The sequence below is a fragment of the Pezoporus wallicus genome, unplaced genomic scaffold, assembly GCF_028554395.1.
Source record: "Pezoporus wallicus isolate ANWC-B61680 ecotype Strahan unplaced genomic scaffold, APGP_CSIRO_Pwel_v1 contig_12993, whole genome shotgun sequence".
Lineage (NCBI taxonomy): Eukaryota > Metazoa > Chordata > Aves > Psittaciformes > Psittacidae > Pezoporus > Pezoporus wallicus.
This window is the reverse complement of record NW_026637136.1, coordinates 263773-278694: the sequence shown is the minus strand read 5'-3', so window position 1 is coordinate 278694 and position 14922 is coordinate 263773. Positions and strand designations below refer to the sequence as shown.

Sequence of the window (14922 nt, the reverse complement as noted above, 5' to 3'; positions counted from 1 at the left end):
CGGGGCGGGAGGGCCGCAGCACAGCGCTGGGATACGCTGGGACGGGGGTCCTGGTGCTCCCCTGCGGGCGGTGATGCCTGGTCCATGGGGACTGAAGGCTGGGGGCTGCCGGCAGTGTCCGTCCGTCCCCCGTCGCTGTCCCTGCATCCTTTCGCCGCCCTCCGCCACCTGCGGCCGCGGCAGAGGGAGCGCGGGTTGGGACACGGGTACCCGCCGGTTTCGGTGGCTGGAGCAGGGGTGGAGGACATGGCGTGCTCCGAGGTGGGGGAGCTTCCCCCAGCTGCTCCGGGAGCTTATCCCGGGGGAAGCGTATCCCGCTCCGGGGCAGGTCTGGGGCTCGGTGCAGCCGCCCGTGCACTGCGTCCCCGCCACCGCCGGTGGCACCGGTCCCGGTAGGGCTCTGCTGGTGCCGGTCCGGCGCGCTGGGTGTGAGACAGGGAGCGCGGGGGTGCAGCACCTCTGGCCGGGGCCTGGGGCACTGGCACTGTGCGTTCGCTGGGATTTCGGGGAGTCCCACGCTCCGGGGGCTGCGGGGACATTCTCCGAGCCCATACAGGGGGACGCTGAGATCGCCCTGTCTTTGCCCAGCGCTGCTGGAGCGGTCTGCATTTGGGTAATGGGGGTGTGTTCCTGCTTGACGCTTCCCAGAAGCAGCTGAGGAATCCATGAGCATCCTCTGCCGGTGCCGTGCTGGCGCAGTGTACCCACCGTGCTCCGGCGGGCAGCAGCCCCGTGGCCTTGCCAGCAGCAGGTGAGAGGCTCCCTGGCTGCCTGCCTGCGGGCAGGGCGGCCGCCCTGTGCTTGGGCGAACCCGCGGCACGCCGGGTGCACGTGCTGTGTGTCACCAGCACGGCTCGGATGCGGCCCACGATGGCCTCATTTGTGCCTCCTGGGTATCCCGGCAGCGAGTGCAGCGTCCCCTGCTCCGGCTGGCTGCTGCAGGAGCTGGTGGCCACACTCAGGTTGTCTCCGTGTCAGGCTGTTGGCTCAAATCCCAGCTCCCCGTGTGCCTGAGGCTCGCTCTAAGGCTGCCGGCTTCCTCCCTTCTCCCTGGCAGCGCTGGCTGCTTGGGCACAGTGTGGCTTGTGCCCAAGCCTGTCCTTGAGCATCCCTGTGACATTGCAACCTCTTCCCTGCTGTGCTGATGAGCATAGAGGAAGCACAGGGAGCTGGGAGCACACAGAGGGTGTCCCCTGCTCCAAGCTGTGGGGGGGACAGGGGTCTGTTCTGTTCCCATCTGACAGGGAGCAGAGCAGGCAGGGATGCAGGAGCAGGCTGGGCTGGTTCATGCCCCCACCCCGACGCACAGGCAGTGAGGCCTGAAGAAGGTGCCCGGCCCCAGGTGGATCAAAGGGAGTCCTAGGGGAATGCAGCCTGGTTCAGCAGTGACTCACGGCTGTGGGACTCCTCATTGCAAGGCGCTGAGTCAAGGGAGTCGAGGAGGGCTTCAGAGATCGCCCGGGCTGCAGGCAGGAGCCACAGGAAGAGGCCATGTGAGTGGGAGGGTTCTGCTTCCCTCCCTCCAAACGGCCAGCGCTGGTCATGGCTGGAAACCTCTTATTAGGCACTGCCTTCGGGGAGAGCCGGCCCCATGGCAGGACCATGCAGTTCCAGGGTGATCCCATGGATCCCTACAGGGGTGAGCTGGCCTCACGTCCCTTGGCTGCTGATGCTCCATGAGATCTTTCCCGCTGGCTGCTCCTCTGCCTGCCGGTCAGCGCTGACTCAGGGCTGCACGCCGGCGCTTGGCAGTGCTGGATGTGCTTCCCTGCTCCTCCCAGTATCTCCAGGAGGATTGGCCGGGAATCGCAGCCAGGCTGCACTGTAGAGAGCTGCCAGCGGGGCTCTGTGCTGGGCTCTGACCCGCAGCCAGCGTGGCCAAGGGAGGGGACTGGGGATGCTTGGGTGGTAACACTGCTCCAGAGACTGGTCTGCACTGCGTGTGGAGCAGTGGCCCAGTGCTGCTGGTGGACTCTGCTCTGCCAGGAGAGCCCTGGGAGAGGGTGGCCTGGGATGCTGAGCCCCATACCAAGGGGGTATGCCTTGCAGGCTCCTGCTCTTTGGGGCTGCCATGTCAGCACACAGTAACAGACTGCGGGGATTTGGGCTGAGGGGCATTGCTCTGGGGGTCCTGGCTGCGATTCCCAGCCTCATCCTGGGGTGCCTGTGCTCCAGGGTCACGGAGGGCTCCTGGCTGTGCTGTGCCCAGCGGTGCCCGCTCTGACTGATGGGGCAGGTCTCTGAAGAGCCCTGGGGACTGGGGGTTTGGGCATGTGGCTTTGGTGCTGTCTTGTTTGAGGGTACCTCTGTTTAGGGAAATATCTGCATTATCGGATGCTTATCCCCCAGGGAAGAGCCAGATTCTCTCTGTGATGCTTCGGGGGAGGACAGCTCGCTGCCTGCTCCTGCTTTGGGAGGATAGTGTGCATTCCCAGGGCTCCGACCTTGGCGCCCTTATCTTCCTCGAGTGCGTTATCTCTTCCCAAGCCCATCTACAAACAGGAATCCACGTCCTGTCTCGTGCCAGCGACGTGTCTGTGCTGCCGCTTGGCTCTTGGCAGAGGCTGCGTCCAGTGGCCCTGCACACCCGGGGGCTGCAATCTCTGCCATTGCACCAGCATCTCGCATTGCCTGGCTGCTCTGCAGCCCTGGGCTGCGTGGGGTGCAGGACAGAGACGTTCCTGCATTTAACCCAGCATTACTTTAACACCCCTGGAGTCGGCTGGAGGACTGGCTAGGATGTGGGGCTGGGAATTTGAAGGAAGAAGAGCAACGGAGCCGGTTTGGTCCTGGATTACGAGCACAGCCTGTGTCCTGTAGCCTGCAGCAGAGGTGCTGGGGCAGGACCCGGGCAGTGGCAGCCGCCTGTGTCCCTGGTGCTGACTCCTGCACTTTTGTTACGAATTTCGCAATGGGTTTGGGCTTATCTGAAGTGCTGACAGCTGGAGTCAGGAGCGTGTGACAGCCTGGGGGTGCGGGAGCCTCTTCCTGTCCAGCATGAGCGATGTGTGCTGTTGGGCACAGCCTGGAATTGCTGGGGGTTTATCGATCTTTACCAGTCATTTTGGTGTGAGACCATTCCAGGCAGTTAGAAGGGTCTGGAGCTGAAAGCGGAGGGTGGACTGGCCTTCTGGAGAGCAATAGGGAAAGGTCCCTTGTGCCATCTTCTGTCTCACCGCCCCCCCCCCCCCCCGTGGGTTTGGGGGTGCAGCAGTGAGCTCAGCCGCTGTTTGCAGCGCAGGTTGTTGAGAGGCTGTGTGTGCTGCAGAGATCAGTGCTGGTGGAGGTGCCTTGCATGGTGTTTACCTGGCTCTGTGCTCCTCAACAGTGCTTTTCCCTCGAGGAGGATGACCTGAACTTGACATCACTGGATGCAGAAACCATCTTGGAGGCTGAAGAGATCCTGGGGACGATGCAGAACTATCTCGACTCCTCTGTGATCTCCATCATCGAGGACCTGTCTCTGAGCGAGGTGGGAGCATGCACACAGGCACAACAAGTGGTGGCTGGGCTGGCTCTGGCTGTGGCATGGGTGAGGGTGGTGGCAGTGTCCCCTATAGCCAGGTCCTTTGGCTGTGCCCCTCTGCCCTCTGAGACTGCCCCTCTTGCAGCAGAACAAGGCCTGCCTGGATGCGCAGAATGAGCTGTCTCTGCTGACTGCCATCACCGAGATCCTGGACAGCACGGATGATGAGACCCTGTCCCCCTTCGACACCATCATGGATGCAGAGCTGCTGACCTCACCTCGGGAGCGGGAGAATCTCTCAGTGAGTTGTGGGGCAGAGCCATCCTGACCCAGAACGGATGGGAAGATGCTCAAGTACAGCTCTGCCAGGTCCTGAGGTGGTAGGGCTTGTCCCCAGCGTCCTGGGATGGCCCTTCTGAGCAGCAGTGGGCTTGGGGGGCCATGCCTTCACCTTGGGTCTTGGTGTGGAGGTAGAGATGTGCCAGAGGCTTTGGCGAGCAGCATGTACCCCTCTGTTTGACCAGCTAGGGCTGTGCATGCCATGGGTGAAATAGGGTTGGCTTTGCTCCCAGGCTCTATGGGGTGGCATTTGGGGCTGCTGTGGGGCTGGGGGTGGCCTGCCCCTCTAGCAGCAGAAATGTGCTGCTTCCTCATCCTCTGTCTCCTCTCCAGTTTCAGAAGTTTCTCAGCTTGTCCCGTCCATCGCTGGAGTGTGAGAGCTCTGCCCTAGAACAGTCCAAGGCTCTCCGGCCTCTTGGCAGCAGCAGCATCTCTGTGGTTGGGAAGGTGAGCAGCTCTGCAGGGGAAGTTGAAGGATTGATGTTAGGATGGTGCTGAGGTCCTGCTGCTAACTTCAGCCACTCCTTCCTGCCTGCCACAGGAGTCCTCTCCCAGAAGTGATGCTTTTGCAAGGCACCAGTGGCAGTGGGAGCAGGGCTACTGTGGGACTGGGGATGCTGTGGATGCCCTTGTAAGGGTAGCAGGTTTCCAGCTCTGTTGTGTCTTACTGGGAGGGGGAGATGTGTTCCATCTTTTTGCCTGCCCAGGGGCTTTGTTGCAGATATGCAGCATACCCACAGTTAGTTGTGCTTGGGGGAGCTCTGATGAAAGCCCAGAAGCTGACTCTGCTTCCCTTTCCCAGACTGACACAGACCTGGCTTGGGACCATGTCACTCGTGGCCTTGAGGACCCAAAGAAACAACTCTGCAGCACCCCATGGGTGGAGAGGAAGGGGCCCCGGCCCCGGGCCCGAGAGCAGCCCCTGCCACAGCGCAGCGACGGGGAGGAAGAGGAGGAGGAGGCTGCCTTGAGCCCAGAGCCAGATCGCGGCGTGAAGGTTGGGGAGTTCCGTGTGAGTGGAGCTGCAGAAGCACTGGAGGAGCATGAAGACCCCTGCATCATCAACACGGGCGATGTGTCCCTGAGCGAGCTGGTGAAGTCCATGCACCCGTACTGCCTGCCCACCTTCACCGTGTGCCTGGACCCTGAGACTGAGCCTGTGGCCAAGGAGCTCCTGAGCGGTCCCGTCCTGCTGGAAATCGTGCCTGGTGAGGGGGAGAGCGTGGAGATCCCTGTGGTGCTGCAGCCCTTGGCTCCCAGCTTCCCTACCCTGGAGCCCCAGCTCCTGGGAGCAGAGGTGAGCACCAGGGAGTCAATCCCAGAGGATCGAGAGGAGCTTCCAGGAGCTCCAGCCCAGGAAAATGGGATGGAGGAGAAACTGCCTGGGAAGGATCCATCCTGCACCACCCCAGAGAGCACATCCCCATCAGGTGAAGCAGCACCCGGAGCCCAGAGCCTCAAGAGCAGCTCCTGGCACAGCGCGGAGGCCCCAGCAGGCAGCAAGCGCAAGGGCTCCGAGAAGGGACGTGGCCGGGAGAGAGCAAGGAAGAGCCGCAAAAAGAAAGTGGAGGCCGGCCAGAGCAAGCAGGCCAGGCCGGGCAGGGACTGCGTCGCCCATCGGCTGCGCTCAGCCGGCGCTGGGCACCCCCCCGACCAGCCCCCCTCTGGCCGGCGTCGCGCAGCCTGTCCCTCGGTCCAGGTCTCGAACTTCCTGGCGCAGCAGCTGGAGCGAGCCCGGAAAGAGGGGCAGATGGAGCTGCGTGCCCAGCAGGCACCGCGGCCCCGGGGCAGGCCCCGGAGCGCACCGAGGGCCTCCCTGCTTGAGAGAGCACAGTGGGAGCTGCACAAGGAGCCGGTGCCAGAGCCGGTGAGCGTGGACCCCGGGAAGGCTGAGACCGTGGTGCCTCTGGAGAAGGCTGCACCAAGCATGGAGGGGTGTCCAGCAGCCACATGTCCCAGCCCAGCAGACCAGGCTGAAGGCAGTGGAGATGCGCAGCCAGCTGCTGGGCAGGGTGGTGGCGTCTCAGAAGCTGCCTCCCCACTCCTGGAGCAAGGTATGGGGCTGGAGTCCCCCCACAGCCAATCAGCACTGGAGACAAGCGAGAGCCTGCCCAAAGAAGCCAAGCCCAAGGCCCTGAGCCTGCGGGAATACCGCATCCGCATGCTGCACCGCCAGCCCAGCCCGGCCAGCAAGGACAGCAATAAGCAATCGGCCAGCAAATGGCCCAGCGTCCCTGAGCCTCCAACAGAGCTGGCGGAGATCCCCTGCCTGGTGTCGCCCCTGCGCCCCACCACTGAGGTGGCCAGCACTCAGAAGAGCCCAGAGAAACCCGCCAGCCCCGCTGCTGTCCCTTCTCCTGCCGGCAAAGCTCCTGCTGCTGTGGCTTCGGCTCCAGCACCCGCCACGGCTCCAGCACCCGCCACGGCTCCAGCACCCGCCACGGCTCCAGCACCCTCACCAACACCAATGCCTTTTGTTGCACCAAATGTGCCCCCAGCTGCTGGGGTGGCCCCTGCTGGGATGCCACCAGCCTCTGCCGGTGCTTACGCCCTTTACCCTCCACCAGTGCCTTCCTGGCCCTGCTTCAGCCCACAGCCCATGGGCTGCCATGGTTTGCCCCCACCACCCAGCGCTGGCTCCTCCAGCACTTTTCACATGGTGCCTGGCCTCCCACCTCCGGCCATGGCTTGGCCCCCGCCGACCATGCCACCCCCTCCGCCGTTTGGTCCTGGTGGCCCCTATGGCCCCGTGGGGTGGCCACCACCATCCTACTGGCCAGGAATCCCTGTGCCACCACCGCTGGTGCCTCCCCTCGCATACGGGGACCCTGCGGCAGCACTGCAGGGTGCTGCTGCCTTCCCGGCTGGCAGCCCCCTGCACAGGCAGCCTCCTGCCACCCCTGCGCTCGGTGGCCCAGAGCCACCGGTGTTCCCTGCCCAGCCACCCACCACCCTGGCCAGTGAGATGTGCACTGCTGGTGGCCTGGCCAGGCCAGTGACCAGCAGGGTGTCGGACCCCAGGAGGCAGGCACGGCTGGCAGGGGAGAGCTCCTTCCTCAAGGCTGCTCCAGCCCCAGCCTCTGCCCAGCCCCTGGCTGCCCCATCACCTGCTGCTGCCCAGCCCAGCAGGGTCCCTCCTGCAGAGCCAGCCCAACACACAGCAGATCCCCCAGCTGTCCCCATCCAGCCTATGGAGGAGCCCCAGGCTGAACCCGCCTCTGAGGTCCCAAAGGCTCTCCCGGCTGCTAACTGTTGCTCTGCAGAGGTGTCTGCTGGTGCTGTTGGGGAGTCCTCTGCTACCCAGACCACAGAGGAAGCTGCAGTGCTGGGAAAAGGAGCAGTGGAGAAGGAACCAGAGCCTAAGGCAGCTGATGGGCAGGAGCTGCCCAGCAAAAAATCCACCTCCCAGGCTGTGCCACCACCATCAAAAGCAGGTCCACCAAAAGAGAGCAGCCTGCCCACCAAGGCACCCACTGCACGGCTGTGGAGGCACCAGCCGCTCCTCAGCACAGTGCAGCCCAGCAACAGCAGCAAGGACATCGTGCAAGCCTTCATCAGTGAGATTGGTGAGTGTGGGGCTGCAGGGTGCTGGGCTGAGCATCGCCAGCCTGCAGCACTGCCAGCAGCAGGACCAGTTCCTGGCACTTCTGAGGGCAAGGGTGGCAAAGCTGTGCCTGCAGGCTTGCAGTCTTTCCCAGCACACGGGAAAAGGCATCTGCATCTGGAGGATGTTGCCTCCAGTGGATGGTCTGGGCTGGCTCTGCCCAAACTGGTCCCTCCTGGAGTGTTCCTGTCCTTGCTGCAGGGGCTGTGGAGCTGCTGCAGGCTGTGCAGCTGTTTCTTCCCAATGCACACCCAGCACTGAGGGATGCTGATGCAGGGGGAGGATGGGGCTGGGATGCCTCCCTGGAGTGCCAGGGGGTTTTGGCTGACCTGACTTAAGAGTATTCTCTCCCTGGCCCAGGGATCGAAGCCACTGACCTGTCCAGCCTGCTGGAGCAGTTCGAGAAGTCTGAAGGTGCGGATGCAGCATCCATCCCCGTGGGGCTCCTTCCATGCCATGCTGGCCTCCCTGCACTACCTGTGCTCCCTGTGGTGGGGAGGGGTGCTGGTGTTACCCTGCCTGGGTGCCTTGTCCTAGGGGTGTCTCTGCCCATGTCTCTGTCTCCTTGGTCTGTGAAAGCATCCATGGGTCCCCAGGGTGGTGAATGCGGTGATGAAGAGCCTGGGAAGGAAAGGGGATGTGCAGCTCCTCTCTGCAGGGAGCTGAGGTGCTGTGAAACCTCTCCCTGTCTGTGCCTGGGCTGCTGTGTGTCTCCCAGTGTGCAGGGTCTATCCCCTACCCTCCAGCCCCTCACCACCCTCACCCACCTGCTCTCTTTCCAGCCAAGAAGGAGGAGGCTCCTGTGCAGCCCCCTGAGGACCAGCAGCCAGCTGGGAGCTCCGGGTGAGTACCAGCAACTTCGCATCCAGTGCCCCAGTGTGGAGCCTGGCAGAAGGCTGAGCCCTGCCTTTGGTGAGGTATAGGAGAGCTCTTGGTCCTGATGGGGTCTGAACTGCACCAGGGTCTGTATCCACCATCCCAGGAGAGGCTGAGCTCCTTGCGGGACTGGGAGCCAAAGCTGGCATTGAGGGGCAAATGTTGAGGGAAGCAGATGGGCATAACTGAACTGTGGAAGTTTCATCCTTGCAGCTCTTTCAGATCCTTTGTCCCCTGAGCCCAGACAGTGGGGGACATCCCAGGCGTGGGGACTGGGGATGGGCTTTGCCTGCTGCATTTGACAAAGCTTTCCTCTCCTCAGCCCTGAGACCCAGCAGGACAAGAAGCTCCCAGACAGCCTGCAGGCCTCTGAGCTGGCCAACGTGGCAGGTAACGCCTGGGGCGAGACAGGGAGCCTGGGCTGTTGAGGGGCTGGGGGTACCCCAGGGCTTGAGGGGAGCTGGCCCAGGAGGGAGCCCCAGCTGGGTGAGTTGCAGGACGGGGCTGCTCTTGAAAGCTCTTTGGTGCTCTCACAGGCCTTACGCCGCCAGCGACACCTCCCCACCAGCTCTGGAAGCCCTTGCCTGCCGTCTCGCTGCTGGTCAAGGCCAAGTCACCCGGGTCTGCAGCCCAGGAAGGGCCACAGAAGACTGCCAAGCTGATAAAAGCCAAGCCGCTGCTCCCAATCAAGCTCCAGGGGAAGAGCCTGGCGCCTGCCCCCGCCAGCTCAACCCCCAGCCATGTCTGCTCGGGAGACCATGACTACTGCATCCCCAGCACGACGAGGCCGGAGAGCAGCAGCAGCCTTGGCACGCAGCCTCCTGCTGAGGGCGGCTCCCGCTGGAACGTCAAACACCACCGGGACATCACTATCAAACCCATCTCCTCCTTAACCAAACGGACGCTGGAGCAGCCCAAGCCCACCCCGCCAGCCCCCAGCACCACCGTGCAGCCCAGGCCAGAGCTGCTGGGCACGGCCTGCCAGGCCCCCCTGGATTATCGGACTAGCGTCCCCAGCAAGGCCACCGATGGGGGCAGCAGCCCCCCCACCTCAGTGCTCCTGTCTCCAGCTGCATCCCCCTGCCGGGACCAGGAGGTGCGGACTTCCAGTGCCCAGCCCAGCCATGCTGCTGCCAAGAGATCCCTGCGCTGCTACCGGAGATCCCGGGACTCGCCCAGCCCCTCTGCCGGTGGCTGGAGGGCTGGCCGGAGCCGTGCCAGCCGCTCTTTCAGCTCCAGTTCGGATGGAGCTAGCGAGTCCTCTTCATCTTCATCCTCATCCTCCCGATCCCGGTCACGGTCGTTCTCCCCACCACCCAAGCGATGGCGAAGGTAAGCAGTGAAGTATCTGCCTGCTTGCTCTTTGTGCAGTTGTCTGGTGGCTGGTCTTTTGTGAAGGTGCCCAGACACCTCCTTATGGACCTGTTTGATGGCTGTATTTGATCTTTATGTCCTTGTGGTCCTTCTGAAGGGGTGCCTGGCTCGCAGAGACTGGGGGAGCTGCTGTGACTGTGGGGATTGACTGACAAACCCCGCGGCTGGGCGGGCTTCCTTACTCCTCCTGGAACTCCGTGGCTGCACCTTGGCTTTTGGATGCTTTTTCTGGGATATTATTACAGGTGTTGGTGTTTGTGCTGTGGAGCTGGTGCAGCCCTAGGTGTAGAAATGAGAGGAGCCACAGTGGAGCCCTCCAGGGAGCTGCTGGAAGCATACAAGGGAAAACCTGTCTGGCTTGGCTGCCTCAGGGGCTCTCTGTGCTCCTTATGGTGGTGGCTGTGTAGGAAAGTGGGGCAGCTCAGTCTGTAGGATACGTTTCTTCTGGAGTCCTTGTGCACCTGAGTGATGCACGGTCTGTCCCAGCTGGCATGGGAGGTGCTGGAGATGGAGAGGGATCCCTCATCCACCCTCCCCTGGGTGTTCAGCCAGTTCTGGAGATATCTCGGGTCATTGGGCACTTAGGGCTTGTCCAACCAAGGTGCCTCCATCAGTGGCCAATAGATGTGGAGGCTGGAGCTGGAAAGGGCACCTATATTGTGCCATGTTACAGGGATGTGCAGCTCAGAGACTTGCCCTGTCTGTCTTGGCTTTCCAGCAAATGTGGCTGGCTCTATGCTGGGAAGTGTCTTCATGGACTGTGCCATCCTGAAACTGCTGTCCTCCAGGAGAGTATGTGGCAGTACCAAGCAACACACACTGCTTGGGGCCTGGGTTTCCCTATGGTGGGGACCACCCATCTCCAGCATGTTTAGAGAGGGACCCTGCTGCTGGCTGGAGGCAGCACAGCTTGACCCCAGAGGAGTTTCAGCCTTGCTGCTCTTACTCTTTGCCTGGCCCTGTCAGAGAAGCTCTTGCAGGCAGAAGGCTGTGATCATAGAAGCCAGCCCTGTACCAGTGCATGCTACAGCCCTGGGTGTGGTTGGAGGCGCATACAGCCTTCATTTGCATGGCTGTTTTGAGTGAAAGGTGGATGCAGTGTCTCCAGCATCATCCCATGCCTCAGCATGGCAGCCCTGGCCCCTCCTGGGCCCTAGTCCAGTTGCAGCCACATGCTGCAGGATTTCCCCATGACTATTTCTTGCTCTTCAGAAGCTGTACCTGTTGTGCCTGCTCCCTTGTCGCTGTGATGTTTGGAGCCAAGTGGAGCAACATCTCTCTAGGGTCATTACTGCCCCAGCTAACTTAGGCAGAGGCTTCCACAGCCCAGCTCACTCTGGGGCTGGGTCCTGTCTGAGTAGGGTGCTGCATACCTTGGAGAGAATAGAGGTATTTTTCTTCCCTGTGGCGTGCTGGGCATGGGGAGGGCTCGGCGCTGAGCTGTGTCTCTCCTTCCCCCAGGTACCGCGCAAGATGTTCCCACAGCTCTTCTTCCCGCTCCAGCTGTGGGTCATGCGGCAGGTCCCGGGACAGGTCCTCATCCTCATCATCAGCATCCTCCTCCTCATCCAGGTCCACATCTCGCAGCCAGTCCCGCTCCCCCTCGCCCCGCAGGAGGAGTAACAGGCGGAGAAGGTGAGCATTGACTGCCCTGCAGGTGTGTGAGCTCCCCCCCAGCCCATCTCCCGGCCTCTGGTGTCCTGGGCAGGGGTTGACCCACTCCTTCAGCATCTCCTGTGTGTCTGGGATCATTCTGTTCTGCACCCTGTAGCTCATGTGTCCATTTTCTGCCCTGCCAGATACAGTTACGATGCACAGGACCACTACCAAAGGCAGAGGATTCTCGAGAAGGAACGTGCAATAGTGAGTGCTGGAGGGCTGGGAGGCTGGGGATGGAGATTCGAGTGTTCTCAGCCCTGCCATCGCTTCAGAAAGCTGTGTGGTCACAGCCTTGCAGGCAGCATTGCTGAGAGGCTCTGGGCAGGGCATGGTGTGATGGGTGGCGATGCAGGGAGGGTGCTTTGTTCAGGAGATCCCCCTCACTGGGAGGGCTCACTTGGAGATGCCGAGTCCCCCTGTTCCCATCTCATGGGACCGTGCATCCCTGCCTGCAGGAGGAGCGACGAGTTGTGTTTATTGGCAAGATCCCCAGCAGGATGACCCGGTCGGAGCTGCAGCACCGCTTCTCTGTGTTTGGGGACATCGAGGAGTGCACCCTGCACTTCCGCTCCGAGGGGTAAGAGCTGCAGGGACATGGGGTAGCCCCTTCTCTGGAATGGCTCCTTTCATCCCTTTTACCATTCCTCAAGGGAATGGCGCAGAGCAAGGAGGGACATACTGTGCTGCTGCTGATCTCCTCTTTCTTCTCCGGCTCCAGAGACAACTATGGCTTTGTCACCTACCGCTATGCCAAGGAAGCCTTTGCTGCCATCGAGAGTGGGCACAAGCTGCGGCGCCCAGATGAGCAGCCCTTCGACCTGTGCTTTGGTGGCCGCCGGCAGTTCTGCAGGAGGAACTATGCCGACTTGGGTGAGTCCTGCAGCTCCCAGGTTGGGGGGTGGCACTCTCAGTCCTCTCCTTCCTAGAGGTGTGGGGATCTCCATCCTTGAGGTCAGTCAGGCTTGGCTGGTGGGACCACATCCAGGGATAGTCTTGCCCATGGGGAGTTTGGGCAGGGGCTCTCCATCCTATCCAGGCCCAGTTTTCCATCATCAGCCCATCTCTGAGTTCAGAGGTTGGTACATGAAGCAAGATATGAAGGAGTTGCTGTGGGCATGGCTAGAACTGTGCCGGTGTCCCTGTGGCTCAAAGCAGCCTCTCCCCATATCTTCCAGACTCAAACCGGGAGGATTTTGACCCAGCCCCTGTCAAGAGCAAGTTTGACTCCCTGGACTTCGACACGCTGCTGCGGCAGGCACAGCGCAGCCTGCGGAGGTAGCAGCCGGCGAGGCGGAAAACCCGCACCCACTTTTATACTCAAATACAAAAGACAAAAAAGTATGGAGAGAGAGAGAGAGAGAGAGAGGGTTTTTAAGAAAAAGAAAAAGCTAAAAAAGAAATTTGTTTTATAAGCAGTATTTAAGGAGGACGGGTCATTTGCCTTTGACCACAGGGCCCAGGTGAGTGGCACCCCCCAGCCACTTTGAGGCTTGCCTCAGCCATGTAATAAATGTGGATGCCCAAACAGTAGCGCTGCCTTGTCGTCTCCTTCATGTGGGCCGTTCCCAGGTGTGGGGTTGGGGCTGTACCCCCTCTGGATGTAGGAGGGTCTGACCCCATGAGAGGTATCACAGGTTGGGGACTAGGTGCAGGAGTGGGATGCCTGCAGAAGGGGGGCAGGACCGGGGTTTCCGAGGGGTCTGTGGCCTGGCACGGGGTGAGTGCCTCTGAGGACAGGCAGCACAGATCCCTCTGACCGTCTCTTGGGCGCTGCTGGGATGACGGGTCTGCTGGGGCACGCAGCTGGGCTTTGGGACCACCTGCACCTCCCGTGGTGGCCACGGAGGGGCAGTGCAAGATCCTCCACGGCTCTCTGGGGGTACAGGGGGCTCAAGCCCTTGGCTGGAGCACAGGCAGGGGTCTGCCTGCACCGAGGGCAGTGTGCACAACTACGATGTCTGCCTACCCTTTCGAGCCTGCTCCTTGGTTTTGCTCCAGCTCGACAGAAGGCGAGGGATGTCTGACACCTCTAGGTGTCCCCCGAGGGAGAGTTACAGGTGTCCACAGTGACAGAGCACAGTGGGGTGGTGCTTGGCAGAGAAGGGATGGACAGGGACAGGGAGGGATGTGGGATGCCTATAGAGGCCCCACAGTGTGCTGCAGCTCACAGTGAAGGGCAATCCCAGGCAGCACCCAAGGGAGAATACTTGGACCTGCTGCCAAGCATCTTCCCTGCACCTTGTCCTGAGGCAGCAGTGCAGGGCCCTGCACCCCGCTCTTGTGCGGGCAGCCAGAGAAAGCCCTGCCTTGGGCTGTGGATCCTCAGCACGGCTGAGCTGGCTGTGCTGGCTGGCAGCAAGATTGCATCGAGCACATTGGTTTCAGGACTAGGACAGGCTTGTGCAGGCTGCAGTGCTGCCCGGTTCGGCCCCCTCTCAGCACACCCGGGGGTGGGGGAGCCTGCAGTCATCCAGCTGGGTTCTACAGAGCTGGGGGAGCGTGGAAGGAAGGGGATGGACCCCCAAAGGGCTCCTCACAGTGCTCTCACAGGCCCTTTGCTTGATGGAGGCAAGTAGGAGAGCAGGGAGGGAAATAGTAATAAACTCGTCCAGCAGGGGTGACACAGTGTGGGGGCTCAGCCAAGCTGCCACTGGGGTCATGCTCAGGCATCTGAGGCTCTCTGTTGGTGTGTTGCAGCAATCTGGTCGTCTGGGATTAGCGTAGTTGCTGGAGCCTGCTTGTGCCCTCTCTGTTCCCCTGGTTGGAAAGAGATACTCCTGCTCCTGTCTGCACACTGGGTTTCTCATGCTGCTCCACAGCTCAGTCCCAGGAGCCTCCACAGTACCCATGTGCAGTAAGGCTGCCAGTGGGTCGAGTCCTGGGACCAGCTCCCACCTCACCCTCTTTCCTGCCTGGCCCTGGACTTTGCACAAGGGAGGGTCCAAGGAGGTGGCTGCAGGTAAAGGCAGGATGGGGGGGAAGCGGGCAGGGGGCTGTTAATCAGTAATGCAGCTTTCCCGGGGATGTGCGCTTAGCAGGAGCAGAATGAGAGCCAGAGCCTGGCAGGGACTTACAGAAGATGTGAGTGTCCCTTTTGGGATTACATGCAAACCCCTCTTGGTGCAGCTCCTCTCCTGCCCAGGGCAGCGGGGCTGACTAGCATCTTCCCAGTCTGGGCTGCCACAGCAGTGCTAAGGACGTATGGATCCAAGCAAGGGCGTTGCAGAGGGAGCGCCTGTTCAACCGGCTGTGGAAACACCTGTGGGCTGATGCAGGTCTGAGGAAAGGCTCTGTGCCCAAGAGCTGGGCTGGTTTCTCCAACCACCTTAAGTGGTCTGAAAGTTTCTTCACAGTCTTTTCTCTGCTGCAGCTGTGGAGGCAGGCAGGGACTGGGGGTGTCACAGGGAATCCGGAGCTAGGCATTGGGTACGTCTCCTGGCAGAACAACCCATGGGGATGTGCTACCCCATGGACCTGAAGTCTGTGCATTTGGGCAGCCCTATGAGCATATGAGGTGTCACCTCAAATGGCTGCAGCACAAACGAGGCTGCATCCTTGTGTTCCTGGGGCTGGGCTGCACATGGTCCCTTCTCGCTTCTGTGGG

The 14922-nt window shown here is 61.5% G+C and overlaps 1 protein-coding gene across 3 annotated transcripts; it reads left to right on the top strand.

The window, feature by feature from the left end:
* The first annotated feature begins 3280 nt into the window (after nt 1–3280).
* Nucleotides 3281–12848, top strand: PPRC1 (PPARG related coactivator 1). 3 transcript variants are annotated; one of them, XM_057403650.1, is made up of 13 exons: nt 3281–3472; nt 3615–3767; nt 4139–4252; nt 4608–7371; nt 7770–7823; nt 8192–8252; nt 8608–8675; nt 8822–9617; nt 11121–11294; nt 11459–11522; nt 11774–11895; nt 12037–12188; nt 12494–12848. In XM_057403650.1, exons 1-13 carry the CDS (start codon nt 3296–3298, stop codon nt 12595–12597), a joined length of 4803 nt encoding a protein of 1600 aa, XP_057259633.1. In that variant the 5' UTR covers nt 3281–3295; the 3' UTR covers nt 12598–12848. The 3 variants fall into 3 exon arrangements, with proteins under 3 accessions (XP_057259633.1, XP_057259632.1, XP_057259631.1); XM_057403649.1 differs by having other exon boundaries at nt 3612–3767; XM_057403648.1 differs by having other exon boundaries at nt 3281–3532; nt 3612–3767.
* Nucleotides 12849–14922: the final 2074 nt, after the last annotated feature.

Bases quoted from the DNA above. Each gene is read 5' to 3' on its own strand.
- PPRC1 (XM_057403648.1), top strand. From the start codon at position 3,296: ATGGTGTTTACCTGGCTCTGTGCTCCTCAACAGTGCTTTTCCCTCGAG. The intron at 4,253-4,607 runs GTGAGCAGCTCT...TCCCTTTCCCAG, and splicing joins GCATCTCTGTGGTTGGGAAG to ACTGACACAGACCTGGCTTG. The intron at 7,372-7,769 runs GTGAGTGTGGGG...TCCCTGGCCCAG, and splicing joins AGCCTTCATCAGTGAGATTG to GGATCGAAGCCACTGACCTG.